This window comes from Ornithodoros turicata, chromosome 10 (genome assembly GCF_037126465.1).
Source record: "Ornithodoros turicata isolate Travis chromosome 10, ASM3712646v1, whole genome shotgun sequence".
In the NCBI taxonomy this organism is placed as follows: Eukaryota; Metazoa; Arthropoda; class Arachnida; order Ixodida; family Argasidae; genus Ornithodoros; species Ornithodoros turicata.
Window position 1 is genome coordinate 26,543,354 of NC_088210.1, and position 16,282 is coordinate 26,559,635.

At 45.2% G+C, this 16,282-nt stretch overlaps 1 protein-coding gene across 4 annotated transcripts; it reads right to left on the reverse strand.

Moving 5' to 3' along the window:
• Window positions 1-542: 542 nt before the first annotated feature.
• LOC135371278 (RNA-binding protein cabeza-like) lies at window positions 543-15,213 on the reverse strand. 4 transcript variants are annotated; one of them, XM_064605379.1, is made up of 13 exons: window positions 15,076-15,213; window positions 14,108-14,147; window positions 13,918-13,999; window positions 13,654-13,810; window positions 12,056-12,375; window positions 10,383-10,623; window positions 9,801-9,846; window positions 9,096-9,136; window positions 3,372-3,472; window positions 3,127-3,256; window positions 2,808-3,024; window positions 1,829-2,098; window positions 543-752 (listed from the first exon to the last, which is right to left on the reverse strand). In XM_064605379.1, the coding sequence occupies exons 1-13, from the start codon at window positions 15,089-15,091 to the stop codon at window positions 716-718; spliced, it is 1,698 nt and encodes a 565-aa protein (XP_064461449.1). In that variant the 5' UTR covers window positions 15,092-15,213; the 3' UTR covers window positions 543-715. The 4 variants fall into 4 exon arrangements, with proteins under 4 accessions (XP_064461449.1, XP_064461448.1, XP_064461451.1 ...); XM_064605378.1 differs by having other exon boundaries at window positions 13,654-13,813; XM_064605381.1 differs by lacking the exon at window positions 9,096-9,136 and having other exon boundaries at window positions 15,076-15,167.
• Window positions 15,214-16,282: the final 1,069 nt, after the last annotated feature.

Genomic DNA, 16,282 nt, shown 5'->3' on the forward strand with positions numbered 1-16,282 from the left:
GCTTCATCAATTTTTTTATTGCATGCTTCTTTTCCATTTTCTCAATTCCCACCTTCGTAAAATGGGCACACCTACTTGATGCACTTCACCAGTGTCAGTTCACCCTATATTACATATCAGTGGCACCAGCCATGGCAGTAGGGAGTTCCAACAAAATCGACCTTTGGTAGAGCATTTGTTGAGGAGGAGGAGAGGGCGAAACCACCTCCTCTCGTGACTACGCTGCAGGAAGAAATCACATACTCCACAGATGTTATAGGGCATATCCCAATGAAGAATGAAGTACCCACCTTTCGAGGTGGGTAGTTCTGCAGGAGTACCCGAATCCCAAAGCAAGGACTGGATACTCCTCCCACTCCTGTACTACCACATCTCCCAATGGTGCCAGAGCCACCAACCCAGAGCAGACTCCCGCACCCAGCCAGGTAGTCACCAACCCAAAACAATACATTGCAAGTTACCATTTCGTTGCCCACTGACTAAATACCCTACCACACACAAAAGGAGAAGTGAGGCGCACTCAAGAGAAACATCGAACCACATTGAGCAACCATGCCATTTTAATGATTAATCACAGCACATTTCATAATATACAAGACATGATGCAGGGGAATGAGGGGATGTTTTAAAATGTATCTGCCACATCTGGGAATGACAAATGAAGGTTGTGAGATGTAAAATACAACAAAGTAAGGAGACATGCAGTAGATGGTCCTTAGTATGGTCTTGGTCTTCTGTCACCCCTTTCGCCTCTGCAAGGAAAATTTAACCCATTAGCACAGGAGTAGCACACACCGAAAACCCTTCTGTTTCAATCTAATTACCCTTCTGTTTTGATCGCTTCAGAAACAGAAGCGTAATTAGTGCAATGAAACAGGGCAAGGAAAGCCACAGATTGTCCAAAATGGTTGCAAACAAATACAGAATCTCAATGAACAAAGTACGATTAGGCAAGCTGCCTGGTGTACAGGTGAATAAGAAATCATTCCCTCGGGTATGAGGAAGCACAACGAAACTGATGGCGCAACGATGTCGGTCCCATCCACTTAGTTGCGTTACCAGACTAATTGTGCTTCCTCAAACTCAAGGAAATAATGCCACGTTAAAATGTTACAGGGTAACTGTTCTTTGTATTTCAACTCATTTGGAGCCCATTATACAGGGCGCGTCACCCAAGACTAACCAGAATTTCGTTACGTTCGAAATTTGTTGGTCTTTCGGGAAAGTCGTTGAATATATCCTCTTCCCGATGGGGCCTGCTTAAGGGTGGTGGAGTATCGGTAATTAGTAGAGCTGTTAATTAAATTGCATAATTAGTCTTCATAATTAGTGAATAGGTGGACCACGTAATTGCAAAGTTGTAGAGAACAACCCTCTGAGGAGTCCAGTCCGCTAGAATCCAAACTGTAGTGCCTTTCTGTGGCCTAGTAAGAAACATGCGAAAATGCACTAGTTTCGAGAGTTCTGTGGCCGCCTTTTTCTGTCGCTCTCTCGCTGTCACCTTTTCTCAACTGACACCAGGCTGTTCCTCAAAGCACCCCCCCCCCTCATGCACATGGGGGGCACAAGAACGTTTTTTTTTTTTTTTGCCGGGGGTTAATCCCAACCATAATCCACGGTACAATCCCTTCCGATGACAAATCCGCCAATGCCGCGAAGCGCACACCAGTTCAGCAAAAAACGTGACTTAGCGGGTCAGACGAGCGCAAGAATAAACATTCCCACAGGTTGAAGCGAGTATTTACGTGCACACTGCATTCCAGCAAATGCACCAAAGTTCAGGAAATTGCACATCAACACCTTCCAAGAACAGAACGTAAAAACCAACCCTGGGCCACCCCGCATCGGGCCTCCACGGCCTGGTCCACCGCGGCCGCCAAACCCTCCACGGCCACCCATGGGTCCGCCCATGCCACGACCCATCGGGCCACCACCGCGGCCTCCTCTGTCACCCCCTCGTCCTCCACGGGGGCCGCCTCTCATGCCTCCTCGCCCACCCATGGGGGGGCCGCCAGGTCCTCCGTCACCGCCACCTTCGCGTGGTCCGCCGCACCGATTGCAACTGGTTCGCCACGAAAAGTTGTTATTCCCACAGGACCTGCATGAAAAGTGGTTAGAGATCAGCCAGATGCAATACAACAAGGACCTGTCTATTGAAACAATACTATCATACTTAGAGCATAAAGTCTTAGGGTTTAATCCATTTCTTTCCCCGAATATTGAATGTTGCCACTTTTTACCCAGCACATTGCCCGCATTGAAATGTCCGTAGGAATGCACACTAGCTTGTTTGACAGCAAACGCAATTACAGCACCGTTTGCACCAAACCAGTACAGCTTGTTTGGGTAATAGAGCCAGATTCGTCCCAGAATTTGGCATACTAGAAGTTTTTTCCACCCGAATTCGCATTAATTTAGAGCACATGTTGATTTTCTTGACTTTTACCCACCGAATTTGGTAGGGGGGGAAATATATATGTACACACACACACACAGACAGAAGAAATAAGTTCACACAGAGAACCACCAAAGGAAATTTCCCCAAAGGAATATTTTGAGAGGACTTCATTTAATTCATTACAAAGACAACGTTTCAAACGGTGTGTGTGTGTGTGTATATATATACATATATATATATATCCCAAAAACTTCATGCTGTAATCATACAAGGCATCTGATTAAGCCTCCCCAGCTGAATAGTGAATTTAGATATAGCTTTAGATATTGATAGCTGCACCATACTAAAGGTTTTAACATACTTGTAATACTTCCCAAACTTGCCAGTACAGAGGCTATACAATACTCACGGGTTCATGCACTTCCAGTCACCTTCCCGACCGCCGCCGCCTCCGTCGGGTCCTCCCCCACGGCCTCCGCCTCCGCCGCCGGGGCCTCCACCTCCACGGGGACCACCACGACCACCCCGAGGTGCACCTCTTCCACCTCCTGGACCACCAAAGCCTCCGAAAGGAACCTTCCTTTGGGCAAGTTCCACGTTAATCTTGTGTCCCATGAATTCTTTGCCTGAAAAAAATAGGTTTCACTTAAACTTTAAGATGTCAAAGCTCCCGTTGGCTCAATTCCAAGACGTTGCACAATCCTTGGGACCCTGAAGACGACACCCACCGTTGAACCAGGTGATGGCAGAGTTAGCAGTCGGGGGGTCGTCGTAGGTAACTGTCGCTTCGCCTTTGCCCTTGCCTGTCATTTTGTCTCTGTAGATCCAGATCTTGTTTTTGCCAGTTTTTTTGTCCAGCTACAAGAGGAGAAATTAACAAAACCATATACAAAAAGAAAATGCAAAGAAAGAAAGAAGTGGCAAAAGAAAATGCCTACCACACATGTAGGACCAGTCTGCCTCACCCACATACCTTAATCAAACCAATTGAGCCAAAGTGCTCCGACAGTTGACTTTCAGCCACGTCTTCAGGTAGATTGGACACAAATATTGTGTCGGTCATTTCCTCAGGTCCTGCGAGCAGGGCATGCACGGTCAACAATAAATAACAATAAAAAACAATAACAAATATGACTCCCAATCTGAAACTTCCAAGCTGAGCCAAAAGCTTACACAATTTGACAGCACACGTCTACAGAGCACGCAATGCATTTACCTGTACAAAATCACTGCCTTACCACAATGGGTACGATTTGGATGCTAAAAACCATAAATTTAGAGAGTCCCGACCAGCATACAACAGTGAACTCAGAACGGCACCATAAGCCTATGAGTAGAGCCAACGGCCAACTGTATTTTCTCCACATCATATTCCAACATGCCTGGCACCAGTAGACTCCACAAAAAAAGAAGAAAAAAACTGACACCTCTGCTTGTGCAGGTGTTGTCAAACTGTCAACAATAAAAAGTTGTATATGAGAGACCATGCTCAACCAGAGCTAATAATACATGCACATTTTTCATGTGCATGGATAACCGGGGGAACACTGTCCTTTCATGGAACAGGCAATGAAAGGACACGCAATAAAACTGCTGTTAAAATGTGGTGCATACTGGTATAGCACTATATTTTATGGCACGGGACAAAGTTACAGTATGACCTCGGAAGACGTCGGCAGACAAACGTGCCGCGGTTGTGTTATCAACTGACCAACTGCGAGAGGCTGCGCATGACTTGATAAGATGAGGGATCTTTGACTGCAGAGTATCTACGAACACCCAGTGACAAGCCTCTGATGTGTAACAACAAGAGGTGCAGAAACCAATACTTAACGAGGAGATTGACACTACGTGATGAACACTGTTCATGAACAAGTTACTCGTGATGGAATAGACCAATATTGGATGCATCTCAGCCCGTGAGGATCTTACGATATTCTTTCACACTTAAGTTGTGATATGCGAATGACCATCTACCTAGGTTTTGCTGAAAAAAAAAAAAAAAAGAAAGAAAGAAAAGAGTGGAAAAGAAAGCTGAGAAAATTGACTATGCAAAGCAATGCAGGAAGCAGAGCTGCTTCTCAAATGAGTGTAGTATGATGTTGAAATATGTTAATTGGGTTTCGACTGATAAAAATAATGAACATTTGTGGTATTACAGTGAACAAGACACTCCTGCAACTCCATGTGTCTCAGCTCCACATGGTCTGTACCTAGAGCCTTGTGTTTTGAGGCAAAACAGACTACGATCAAGTTTTACCATCAAGCACTATGAACTCTGGAATGCAAGATGCACTTCTTTTTAACTTCCACCCAACACATCCAAAGTTTACAGCTCCTCAGATAAAACCAGACTTTTGAGACATTTTTAAAGACAAACAACCCCCAACCCCCTCAAAACACAAGGTTCTACTTGTACCTCAAGTGGGGGGCGCAAAATAGACAACTTCAGAAAATCGTGCTTTGCACTGTGCTGCCTTTCTTTAGTACTTGGCATGCAAGGAATTGCATGGCACTTCGTCTTCATTGACTGATCAAGGGGAATATGTGAATCAAAGTAAATCTTTTTTTTTTTGTCCATTTGAACCCCACTGTGGCAGTACAGCCCCAAACAGTTTTTTTGAAGTCATCTATGTACCAGTGTCACAAAGACTGTTTTAACATTAGGGTTTGCACTTGAATTGCATAGCACTTCTGGGGAAACACACAAGTGACAAACATGAAAAGTCAGGCAAAAAATAGGCAATTATGGGGATGATGATTCTGATCAGATGTATTGATACGAATGAGTGTGTTTTACTCTTCTTAGGCAGCTATACCTTTGCTGCCAAATCTGGCATGGAAAATGTTGAACAAGGCACTTCAATACCATATTCTTTCCATCACACAACCACTCTCACACAATGCTTGCAACAGCAAGGATGCAGTACATTTCTACTTAACACTTCTGTTCTATTCACCAGAGCAGTGCCACAGAAATTACCACAGAGTCAATAAATGCACCCAACTCGTGAACACCAGTTTCTGTCAATGCCAGAGTGGAAAAGCAACCACTGCACTGCCCAACCACACACTGAGCCAGAACTTATACCACAGCACAAGGACCAATGATGTGATATGCACGGGAAGATTCTGCCATAGCTTTGTTGTACTTTGTACATTTTGCAGAACTCAAGTCAGACTTTCTGGAGTTCAGCATCGTAGTACTTACAAACACCACATGTTTTGCAGACTGGCCTGTGCATGCAAGTTGCATGACAAGTAGTAGCAGGTTCCCCAAAACTGTAACCGGAAACAAGCAACACCTCCAAGACCTTGTATTGTAACATGGTGAACGAGTACCAGTATGCAGTTTACAACCTGTTGTTGAAATGCCCTGGCACTGCTAACCACACAGGATTGGTTTGCCTGTAGTCTGCGGAGTGCATTGGCATAACGATGAGACAGAAGCGAGAAATTGTTCACCCGTACAAAATTAGTTTTGCTTTGAGAGCTCAATCACATTTTAAAATATGTACAATAGCTGTAACTGAACATGCTGTGCACTACACATACATCTAACTAGAAAACACCCTTTTGTGACGAATGCTGTTTCTGTACTTCCACCACAGCATACTAAAGGGTACTTGGTACATTGACAGTGCCATACATCGTGACAACTGATAAAAATAAAAAACTCTGCAAGCACACTACCCCACACGATTACAACTGGACGGAACATGAGAGAACACCATGCTTTCTAAACCGAGCTCATCAGGTAGTAACTTCTCAGATTTTACTGGAACATGAGAGACTATGTTTATTCCTTTCCTAAATGTTAAATGTTGTGCCACTCTGCACAAACATGTATTTTGCACGACGAACAGGGTTGTCTGTGGGAGCCGAAATTGTCAGCAATCACTCTAGGATGACACAAATTTGTAGGGCAAATGTGATATGTGAAACCTCCAAAGTCCATGTTTAAACCAACAAAAATATCTCCTGCGGAATATTACAGCCATCGGGTGTCTATAGAAAAAACCTCGTGCCATACACAAAAACCACATTCGGACATCGTTGCCAAGGTCATGGTTTTTCTTGTACCTTGCAGAGTAGTGTGCCCAGTTTCCACTATCACTGTGCTCTTCACACAGTTGTTGCAGATACTAATATTTGCAGCGGTCACACGCTGCAAAATAGTTTGCTGTATGCTTTGGTAAAAAAAAAAGTTGTCTCACATTTCTCGGTACATTATACACACCTCCACTACGACAGCAACGACCAGAGAGAGGTAAGAAAAAACCTTAATACATAAAAAAAGTCTAACCATGGCAGCATTGCCAAGCTCAGCAATTCTGTTCAATGCAGGTGGGGCATTGTGCTGTCCACATGTAAAGATCGCTGTGAGCTGCTCTGCAATACCAGTCACTTGAGTGTTGTTCATCCGCGAAGCACTGTCCCAATTGCTGTTCATAACACTGCCATCTTGATTGTCTCAAACACAGGATTTGTATGATTTGCGTTACTTCATGCTCCAATGCTCAATCACTTTGAAATTTACAAGGATTGGATCTCCTTCAAAGCTTTACATATAGATGATACTATGTTCCACCTGCAGCGATTGCCTCTAATTGCCGAGCATGGCAGACGGGGTAGCCTTTCAAAGGGTAACAGTATATAGGGCTGTTTATACTTCGTCGACGAGCGAGCGCAACGAGGTTGACTGCCATCGGAGTGTTTATACTCGAGAACGTGCAACGTCAATCAACGCGCTCTGGCAGCGATGGGCACACTTCATGCTGTCGTTGCGAAACGTTCCCCGTAGGGTTGCCACCTTTCATAGGGAAAAATACCGGCTGAGGGAGAGGAGGTGGAATAGACGGAAAGGAGGAAATGTTCGCGGGAAAGAGAAAGTGGGTGAGGGGTGAGAGTATACAGAGAGAGAGAGAGAAAGAAAGAAAGAACGCGTGTACTAAGCTACGAAGCTACATTGTCTGCTGTTGGAAGTATAAACAGTCCTCCGCACCATGCATATATATGCACACACGTACACAGAAAACTGGAGTTACTAAATAAGCCAACGCTTCAGAGTATCGACACTGAGTTCCAAGAGCGAGCGTGCGCCATCTTGTTTCCGCGACATGCTCACTTTTTGACATCCCCGGGACGCTCTGGTGGACAATAGAGGGATTATCGCGCAACAATTATACACGCTTCTCTATCCCACAGCGAGCATTACGTCAGCAGTCTTTGATCCTCAACTCGGGATGGTACCTGTGTGGTGCAGAAACAAGATGGCGCTCCTGCTCTCCCTTGGACCTCAGTATCGATACTCTGAAGCGAAGCGAAGCTTATGACTCTACGGAAAACCACTGCGGAAGAAATCAGCCACGCCGTCACGGGTTTCACCACGTTATTGGTCCTCAACGTAGGTTATTCGAGGGAACCAGCAATCATGCCAGCCCAGCTTCGAGGAACCTAATAGTATACAATGATTAAAGCCCCTAAGCTTTCTGCTGTAAAGTGGGATTTATAAATCTGAGGAATTCTGCATGTAAGGGAAAACAAGCAAAAAAAAAAAAAATGTTGCAGGCTTCTTCCTTACACACCCATCCCTAGTGCTTCTCCAACCTTTCAAAACTTTTCAGCGCGCTAGGAAAATTAGACCTAACTCTAACAATTTCGCTCCTAGATTTGAATTTTCTTTCGTCGCGGCGTGCTCAGACAGACATGTAAGCGCCAGCAGTATCAGTCATGACTGATGGGGTTTAGCCCATGAGAATGTTGCGAATCCTTACATAATTCTGTCATATATCGAATATATCGCGAAAAAGATTCCAAGTAAAACAGCAGTCTCCGCTAGACATGGTCAATTCTTCAAAACTTCGCGGAAAGCTAGGGGCTCTAAAATGATAGATAGGAGTAGCTTCTGGCTCTACTCTTTACAACGAGCCTCATCCAAGGAAATGTGGCCTGGCAATGCCAATGAGATGTCTGGCACAGCGACATACAAGACTGGTTTAGGAGCAAGCTTTGGTACCTACTCCAGACTCTCAGAACCACAGAACAAGGTATGCAGAACACCAGCTGACAACCACTGCAAGACGTGCCTTAGCATTGCATGTTGAGCAAGGTGAGAACTCGCAGGCAAACGAGTTATTGTAAAAAGTGGTATGTAACAAAACAACTATCTTATTGATGGGGGTTTAATCACCATGGAACAGCATTAACTTCAATGCCTTTGGTCCTGCTTTTCGAAATTGAAGGAACTGCTACATTCACCTTAAAGCAGCAACAAAGACAATGACATACAAAGATGACGACTGCTTTTGCCTTCTGTTGCTGTCTGTGTTGCTGCTTCAAGATGAATGTATGTTATCACCTACCCCACCTCACTGGTTTACCGAACTGCTACAGTCGCACACTGAATGTTCATCCAAAAACACAGTCACACAAACACGAAGAACACGGGTATATGAAGTGCCTTGTGAAAATTAGACCAGTACCCAAACACCTTTTTAAAACATTAAGTACATGAATGTGGCCAAAAGCAGAAAGAGACTGCAAAATAAATGTGAAGATTTTGTTTCCAGTCATAACTGCCTTGGATGGCAAAAAAAAAAAAAAAAAAGAAACAAACGGCACAATTGCCTTTTTGCAAAGAGTACACCGAAAAGAGTAGACTCAAAGCGACCACCATTAGCGGTGAGGTCGTTACCTTTGCTGTAACCTCCCCTTCCACCAGGGCCACCTTGACTACTAGAGTGGAGCAGACACATCGGTTTTTGTTAGCTTCGCCTCACACACTTGTTTCCTGGCTGCCCTAAAAGCTTTGAGAAACGCTGGCCCTTCCACTCCTTTTCCCCTTACAAGTGGGGGAAGAGAATCACTGGGTTTAAATGCACACAAACACTGTTTTCCCTTCCCACAACAGTGGGAGGCGTTAAAACCTTCACACTCAGCATGTGCTGCACCAGAGTAGTGTTCACCCAAAAAAAAGTTGGAAGAGAACCTCTAGATAACCCAATCTGCACACGACTGATCCCACGTGAAGGAACAGCATATTTTTAAGTGGTACCACCTTCACATACACCACTGGTGCATGTCAGCTTCCCAACCTCTAACATGTATCGAAGATGTTTAGGCATTAGCAATGTACTGTCTAAAAGCCATGCTTGGCTCACAAAAACACTCTTGCCATATTTACGCCTGTTAACCATCTTCAGAACCCAACAGTAGGCTACCTGTAGTATGACACAAGATCTCCCCGGGGGAGACAAGGGCGGATACACCCAGTATATAACATGCACACTCCGGCTTAAAAAATTGGACCAAGCAAGCGAAAAAACTAATTGACGCTACATGCTAATTACTCGTCTAAAATAATGTTCGACGACGCGCCAACATCGTAAACGGTACGTACTTGTAACCACCACGTCCTCCCCGATCTCCGTACATCCCGGGGCCACCTGTGGAATAAGCACGGTTTCAATTAATCGATGTCCTACCGTGCGCAGAGTAATGGCGAGCATTCTCACCGACTCATTGGATTGGAATTTACTGGAGCAAAGATAAAAAAAAAGATCGAGCTACGCTGCACTATTTTTGTTAGGTTTAGTCTTAACGTAAATCAGGTTCACTGTTTCTTGGGAACTGCACCCATATTCCTAGAGAGTAACTACTCTGTGTAACGAAGAGATATCACGGCAAGCCATTTGTACACATTGTTTCAGTTTCTCGGGTAGAGGTTTATTGGGACCAGGAGCATTAGGAGTGATCGCGGGTACCCCACCAGGGGAAGGAGTCGCCAATATAATATCCACCTGTTGAAATTACGATGGTACCCCCGGTGAAGCGATCACCAAGCCCCGGACACTCTGGGGGTTCCAGAAAGCCCCAAGTGAGGGAGTCGCCAATCATCCTCTATCCTTCAGGACTCTGAGGCATATCCATTAACAGCAAATGTGTACTGCAAAGACTGGCAACACTCAGCAAGCATGCGTACCTTGTCCGCCTCCGTAACCACCAGATGGAGCACCACCATAGCCACCAGAAGGCGGTCCACCGCCATAGCTTCCTCCACCACCAGGACCCTGATGAGATGGAGGACCAGAAGAGCCGCCAAGAGGGCCTCCTGACCCACCTCTATTGTACTCGCTTCCACCACCATAGGAATTGGGAGGCACCATGGCAGGTGCCTGACCACCGGGAGTTTGTTGGGGTGGTCCTCCAGCACCGTATGAACCCTGCCGGTCAAATCAAATGAACTATGTACACAAGCAATTTCGCAGAAGTACCGTTTACACGGTTCTATTTAGCAACAACTCTTGCACAGAGACACTAAGTAAGCTATGGCATGTATTAAACACAGGCTAATTGAGGAGAGCACTTGCATAATTGTGTTAAACCTAACAATGGGATGTTTAGGTCCCAACCCATGCTTGTTCCTATTGGCTGCAAAGACACGGGCACCTATTTTGCCCATGTCAAAAACTACAGGAACCCATGGGCAGCTTCTTGTGGCACAGCAGTACAATTCTGACGGTGGAATGACTACGTCAGATCAAATTTGGTGCCACTCTTGCGTTCAAAACATGTACAGCTCTAACTTGAACGCGGCGATGCTGGCAGGCGAAATGACTATTGAGAGAGAGTGTTGTGGGCTATCCCACTCCTGTTTGGGGGTGTTTTTCGAGAAGCCTTTTCCTCCTCACGATAACTCTCTTCCGTGCATTCGGAGCGGAGCGTCTGCTCGTCGACAAACACCCACAACGCTCTCTCCCAAAAGTTCTACTTAGCGCCGATAGGGTGGCTCTCCAACTGCTCCGCCAGCAGTCGCTGTGTTCAAGTTAACATTGCAGAGAGCTGTACAGACCAAAACACGTTCGAAAGACACTACAGAATTTCGAGGCAAGCCTAAGCACGTGGATACAGAGAAACCGCAATGATATCACCTTGGACTTTACGAACTGTTCATTGGTCATGCAATGTGGCCTACCCCCCCAAGAAGAAGGAGTAATCCCTTGCACTGTTAAATATGAACTTCGCAACATAGCACGCTCCTAGCCAACCATCATCTCGAATGATATCGTTATCTGACCAAATTTGTTGAAAACGGGAGGCGTACGCCCTCTTCTGTGACACTTACGCCGTTCATAATTGTCACAAGAAAGGAGTACGCCTCCCATTTTCAACAAATCGGGGCGGATGACGTCACTCGAGATTATGGTTGGCTAGGAGTGTGCTATGCGGTGAACTTCATTTTTAAGAGACATTTCATGACTTATATTTAGAGCCTGAAGTTTTCGGGAAATATTTTTTTTCTAAATTCGGGGGGTAAAAATCGGGTAAATAAACATGCGCACTAAATTCATGTGAATTCGGGTGAAAGAACTTCTAGTATGCGAAATTCGAGGTGAAATCGGGCTCAGTTACTCAACTAACTGTAGTGGTATGGTACAAATGGTGACACAACTGAATTTTTCTGCCAAACAAGTAAATTAATGCATTCCTACAGACATCCCCGTGAGGGCAATTTGCCAGGTAAAAATCGGGTTTCACCCTAAAGAGGCAACCTTCAATTCAGGGTGCAAATTCGGGGAAGAATCGGGTAAAACCCTAAAACTTCAGGCTCTACTTATATTTCCTGCCTGAAAGAACACAAAATGTCTTCTTTACCTGGCTGGGAGGTGGCGCCTGCGGCTGGCCGTAAGGCGGGGCTGCACCACCACCGTACGAGCTGTAAGGAGGAGCTGCAGATCCTCCGCCGGCTGCCGCGGGATACTGATGAGAGGCCCCCGACTGCGGAGCACTGTAGGCACTGTTCCCGTATGCACCTTGTGCTGGAGGCTGCTGGGCCCCGTAAGAGCCTGCGGGCTGTGCCTGCACCTGGGCTGCTGCAGCATACGCACTCGCGCTTGGTGGGTATGTGGCCGCCCCACTGCCAGTCTGTGGTGCTTGAGCACCGGCGCTGTAGCCAGAGTAGGAATTTGTCTGTCCTGCGGACAGAAATCGCGCTGCCTTAGCGTCTGCAGACAAGCTGAAGACATTTCGTTGCGATAAGAAGATATCGGGGCTTTATATTTTCGTATCTTACTGGTAGAGGTAATGAAAGAACGGCTAAAAGCGCAAGCGAGCTGGTTATTAAAAGTCATGAAACTACCCCCCATCCCCACAGACTAGGGAACTACGAAAAGACAGACTCTATCGGGCTGTTTTCGTAATCCCCTAGAGTTCGTGTAGGTGCAGGGGCATCGGGCAAAGAGGTACGACTGCCAAGGAAAATAACCAGCCGCAGCTTCGGACTGGTTTTGCAATCCCTTTGCACCATGCGTAGGTTGGAAACGAAATGAGGAGACAAGAACTAGACTATTAGCCTCACTTTGAAAGGCGCGTCTAGTTTACACACATGCACACACACAGAAAACAATAAAGCAGGGACCAATATGCTTTACCAATGCAAAAATAAGATATCACACTGAGCGTCATAGTTAGGGTTGCCACCTTTCCTAGTGAAAAATACCGGCTGAGGGAGAGGAGGTGGAATAGAGGGAAAGGAGGAAAGGCTCGTGGGAAAGGGAAGAGGGGTGGAAGAGTACACACAGAGGACAAGAGAGAGAGAGCTCAAGACAATACGAGGAGACGTGTTCCTGCGTGTAATAATAATACTGAGTAACTAAAAAAACAACTGGTGACTGCGCGGAGTTGGGTCTGTGCTCCAGATTTATTCAAGCTGTAGTGGAATGTTGAAGGGAAAAGCTCACAAAAGCCCCTATGAAAGGTCTTGAGCCACAAATACTGGCAAAAGGCTGCCGGTATCACCTTCCTACCGGCAACCGGCAGAGCGAGCAAATAACCGGCCGTGCCGGTATAATACTGGCCTGGTGACAACCCTAGTCATAGTACCACGGATACTTGTCACCTATCTCATAAACTCTGAATATTTCAAAATGGATGCGCTAGCTTCCCACTAACTACTATGCGAAGATGTTAGGCAAGTCACCAGTTCTTGCAGCTTTGCGGCAGAAAGATTAATTTGGGTCCGACATAGCAGCAGTATTGTCTTCTGAACCCACACATTCTACAAGCTATTGCAGAATCTGTTTAATATGAAACAGTACAAAAATGTTATCGTATATCATACCATTGATTTGATCACACCAGCTGATTTGACACTCAAAACCATTACAGCCCTCATTTATGAATGACTAAAAAGCAAAGATAGTGTGTTTCTACATATCATTCACTACACTTTCCTTTCCAAAAAGTCAATTTACCTTGTGAGTACGCGTTCGGTTGCTGCCCATAGTTGTACGTTTGTCCCTGTTGCCCGTACTGTTCCTGGCTGTATGTACTACCAGCGGGTGCAGCTGAAGAGTTTGCTGAACCATCCCAACCTGCAGGTTGTTGTTGTGGCTGCTGCTGTGGCTGTTGCTGCTATGATAGATGCATTCGCATGAGACTCACTACACACGGGCAGGGAATAGGCTGCCACACACAGGACTGTGCAGTTTTCTCAGATATACAAAAAACACGCTTACCGGATATCCTGTGGTAGACTGCGTGTAGCCACCCTGACCATAGGTCTGGCCTACACCACCATAACTTCCATAGTTGCCATACCTGATAAAGAAACACGAATCACACCAAATCCAACATGCAAAACGCAAGCTTCCTCCCGTGTCCTGCGACAGGGCTGTAGGCAACAGCTTAATGTAGTTTGATACTTACCCAGCTGGGGTAGGCTGTGTGCTCCCATAACCGCCATATTCTGCAAATATGATTGAGTGTGAACTAGTCGATATAATTGAAGTGACCGCAAAGCTTAGCTAGGTGTTGGCATTTATGACAATGTACAAAGACACAACATATAGCAGGAAGAAAAATGGGGCATTCTTTCATTTATTTTGAACCCTCACCATATCCCCACTATGCTGGAAGGTTCTTGCAGGGCTATGTTATTCCAGATCGTTTAGTGTCGAAGATCTCTGAGGCTGCCTTTCGACTGAGGTGGTTCAAACATGAAAACTTCGTGATTTCTGCTTCAAGATGTGCCAAGGAAACTGCTTAGTTACTATACTGTGGCAAATGTGTGTACATATAAATTTCCAATCGAAGTGACGCATTTTAATTCTCAATCTGCTACCCAGAATTAGCAAACGAATAGGCCACAGCAACGTGAAAGATAACTGCTTTTAACGGAACACAGTGAATAGAAATATTAGTGAAACACTATTCCTACGCAATCTATTCGTGTGCCTGGAGTAAATCATTACGATACCCATGTCCATTTAGGTGACACGTGGACTACATCGTGAATAGAAGCTGCCGACGTGGAGCTTGACGTACACGACTTCGATTTCATATCCGGCGAATTACGCATCTTGCTCGAACGAACAATGGCGGTGGCAGATATGCGCGTATGTGCAAAGGCTATGTGACGCGGAATGCTCAGTTTGGCCGCACAGATTGGCCAAGTCTGCAAACCACCAGTTTTAGAATGCCTCTCCTTTTACTTCGATGCATACAACGGCGCAATCAGACATTAGGGACCAAGAACAGTAAAGTTCACAAAGGACTAACAATGACGCCGGCTAGGCCTAATACCGGCAAATGGAGATACGACCGCCAAACACTTATAATGCGAAGTCTGATTTGCTTCCCGCATATGTTGTTGTTGTAAATAAAGCACAACTTACGTGCGGCATCTGCCATTGTCAAAGCTGTAGGTTAGAAACGATGATTGAGAAGCGATTGACTGAAAACAGCGATTGAAAAAAGCACACAAAACCAGCCCTAACCAACGTCGTCGAAAGAGAAAAGATGGCGACGTGACGTCAAATCACGTGATACGACGACCAAACGAAAAAATTTGGCGCTAGAATCGCTAGAATTATTTGACGTGGTTTGACGCACACGATCACGTGATGGTTCAGGTAGTTTTGGTTTCGTATTCAGTTTGAACAATGAAGAACTGAACAGGAATTATGAACATGCATTATGAACAGAAATTGTTCGTGGGGATCTCAAATATGGCTTTATAGATACGAGATATGTTCGAGACAACATTCACGTTGCGGTCGTGTCCTTTCTTGCAACCGCCTAGTGCCTTCCTGATCTTATCATCTGGAGTTTTATGTAGCTACACAAGTCTACATTTCAATAAACACATGATGACTAACATAAAATGAAAGGGATGTAGTAAAAAAACTTCTAGTCCACAGAATTTTATAATTCTTACATTTTTAGATTCAGTATATGATCTTCTTCCACTTCTATGCAATATTTACTTTCCTAACCGTTTCAGTAATTTTTAAAAACGAGTGGTCCCGATACGGAACTACACCCAATGAAAGAGTGCATTGTTATGAAGCTGATACGAAAGTTCACCTGTCGTTTGAAGCATTACTGCTGCCATAATTAACAGGAACTACACATTTCCAGAAGCCTCTTCTCGGGCAGAAGCTGGACTTTATCTTTCTCCAAAATACGTTGCTGCGTAGTAGTGATGCAATAACCTCATCCAAATCCTCGTGTTTGGCAAACTGTACCCCAACAATGTTGACGCAATACGATTATTCCTCGTGCTAACGTAGAAATACAGACGGTCTTTCTTTCCATCTCACACTGTATCTGTGATGACTATAAAGTTGATTAGGAGCGCTTTTTCGAAGTACACCGGCAAATAGATGATGAGGGCAAGAAGCATTACCATAGCTTGCTCGAATATGTTACGAGTTACATGGAGACATAAGATCTGATAGCTGCGAGTGAAGACCTTCAAGACCTACGTACCGCAAAGCACATGAATGATGCAGGACCAGGACGAGGAGGAGGAGAAAGAAGAAGAAGAAGGTGAGCGCGCGCCATTCTCCGCGGGACGAAGAAGAAGGAGAGGAAGATTCC

Bases quoted from the DNA above. Each gene is read 5' to 3' on its own strand.
- LOC135371278 (XM_064605378.1), bottom strand. The intron at 3,025-3,126 runs GTGGGTGTCGTC...TATTTTTTTCAG, and splicing joins TGCCATCACCTGGTTCAACG to GCAAAGAATTCATGGGACAC. The intron at 753-1,828 runs GTTGGTTTTTAC...TTTTCCTTGCAG, and splicing joins CCGATGCGGGGTGGCCCAGG to AGGCGAAAGGGGTGACAGAA.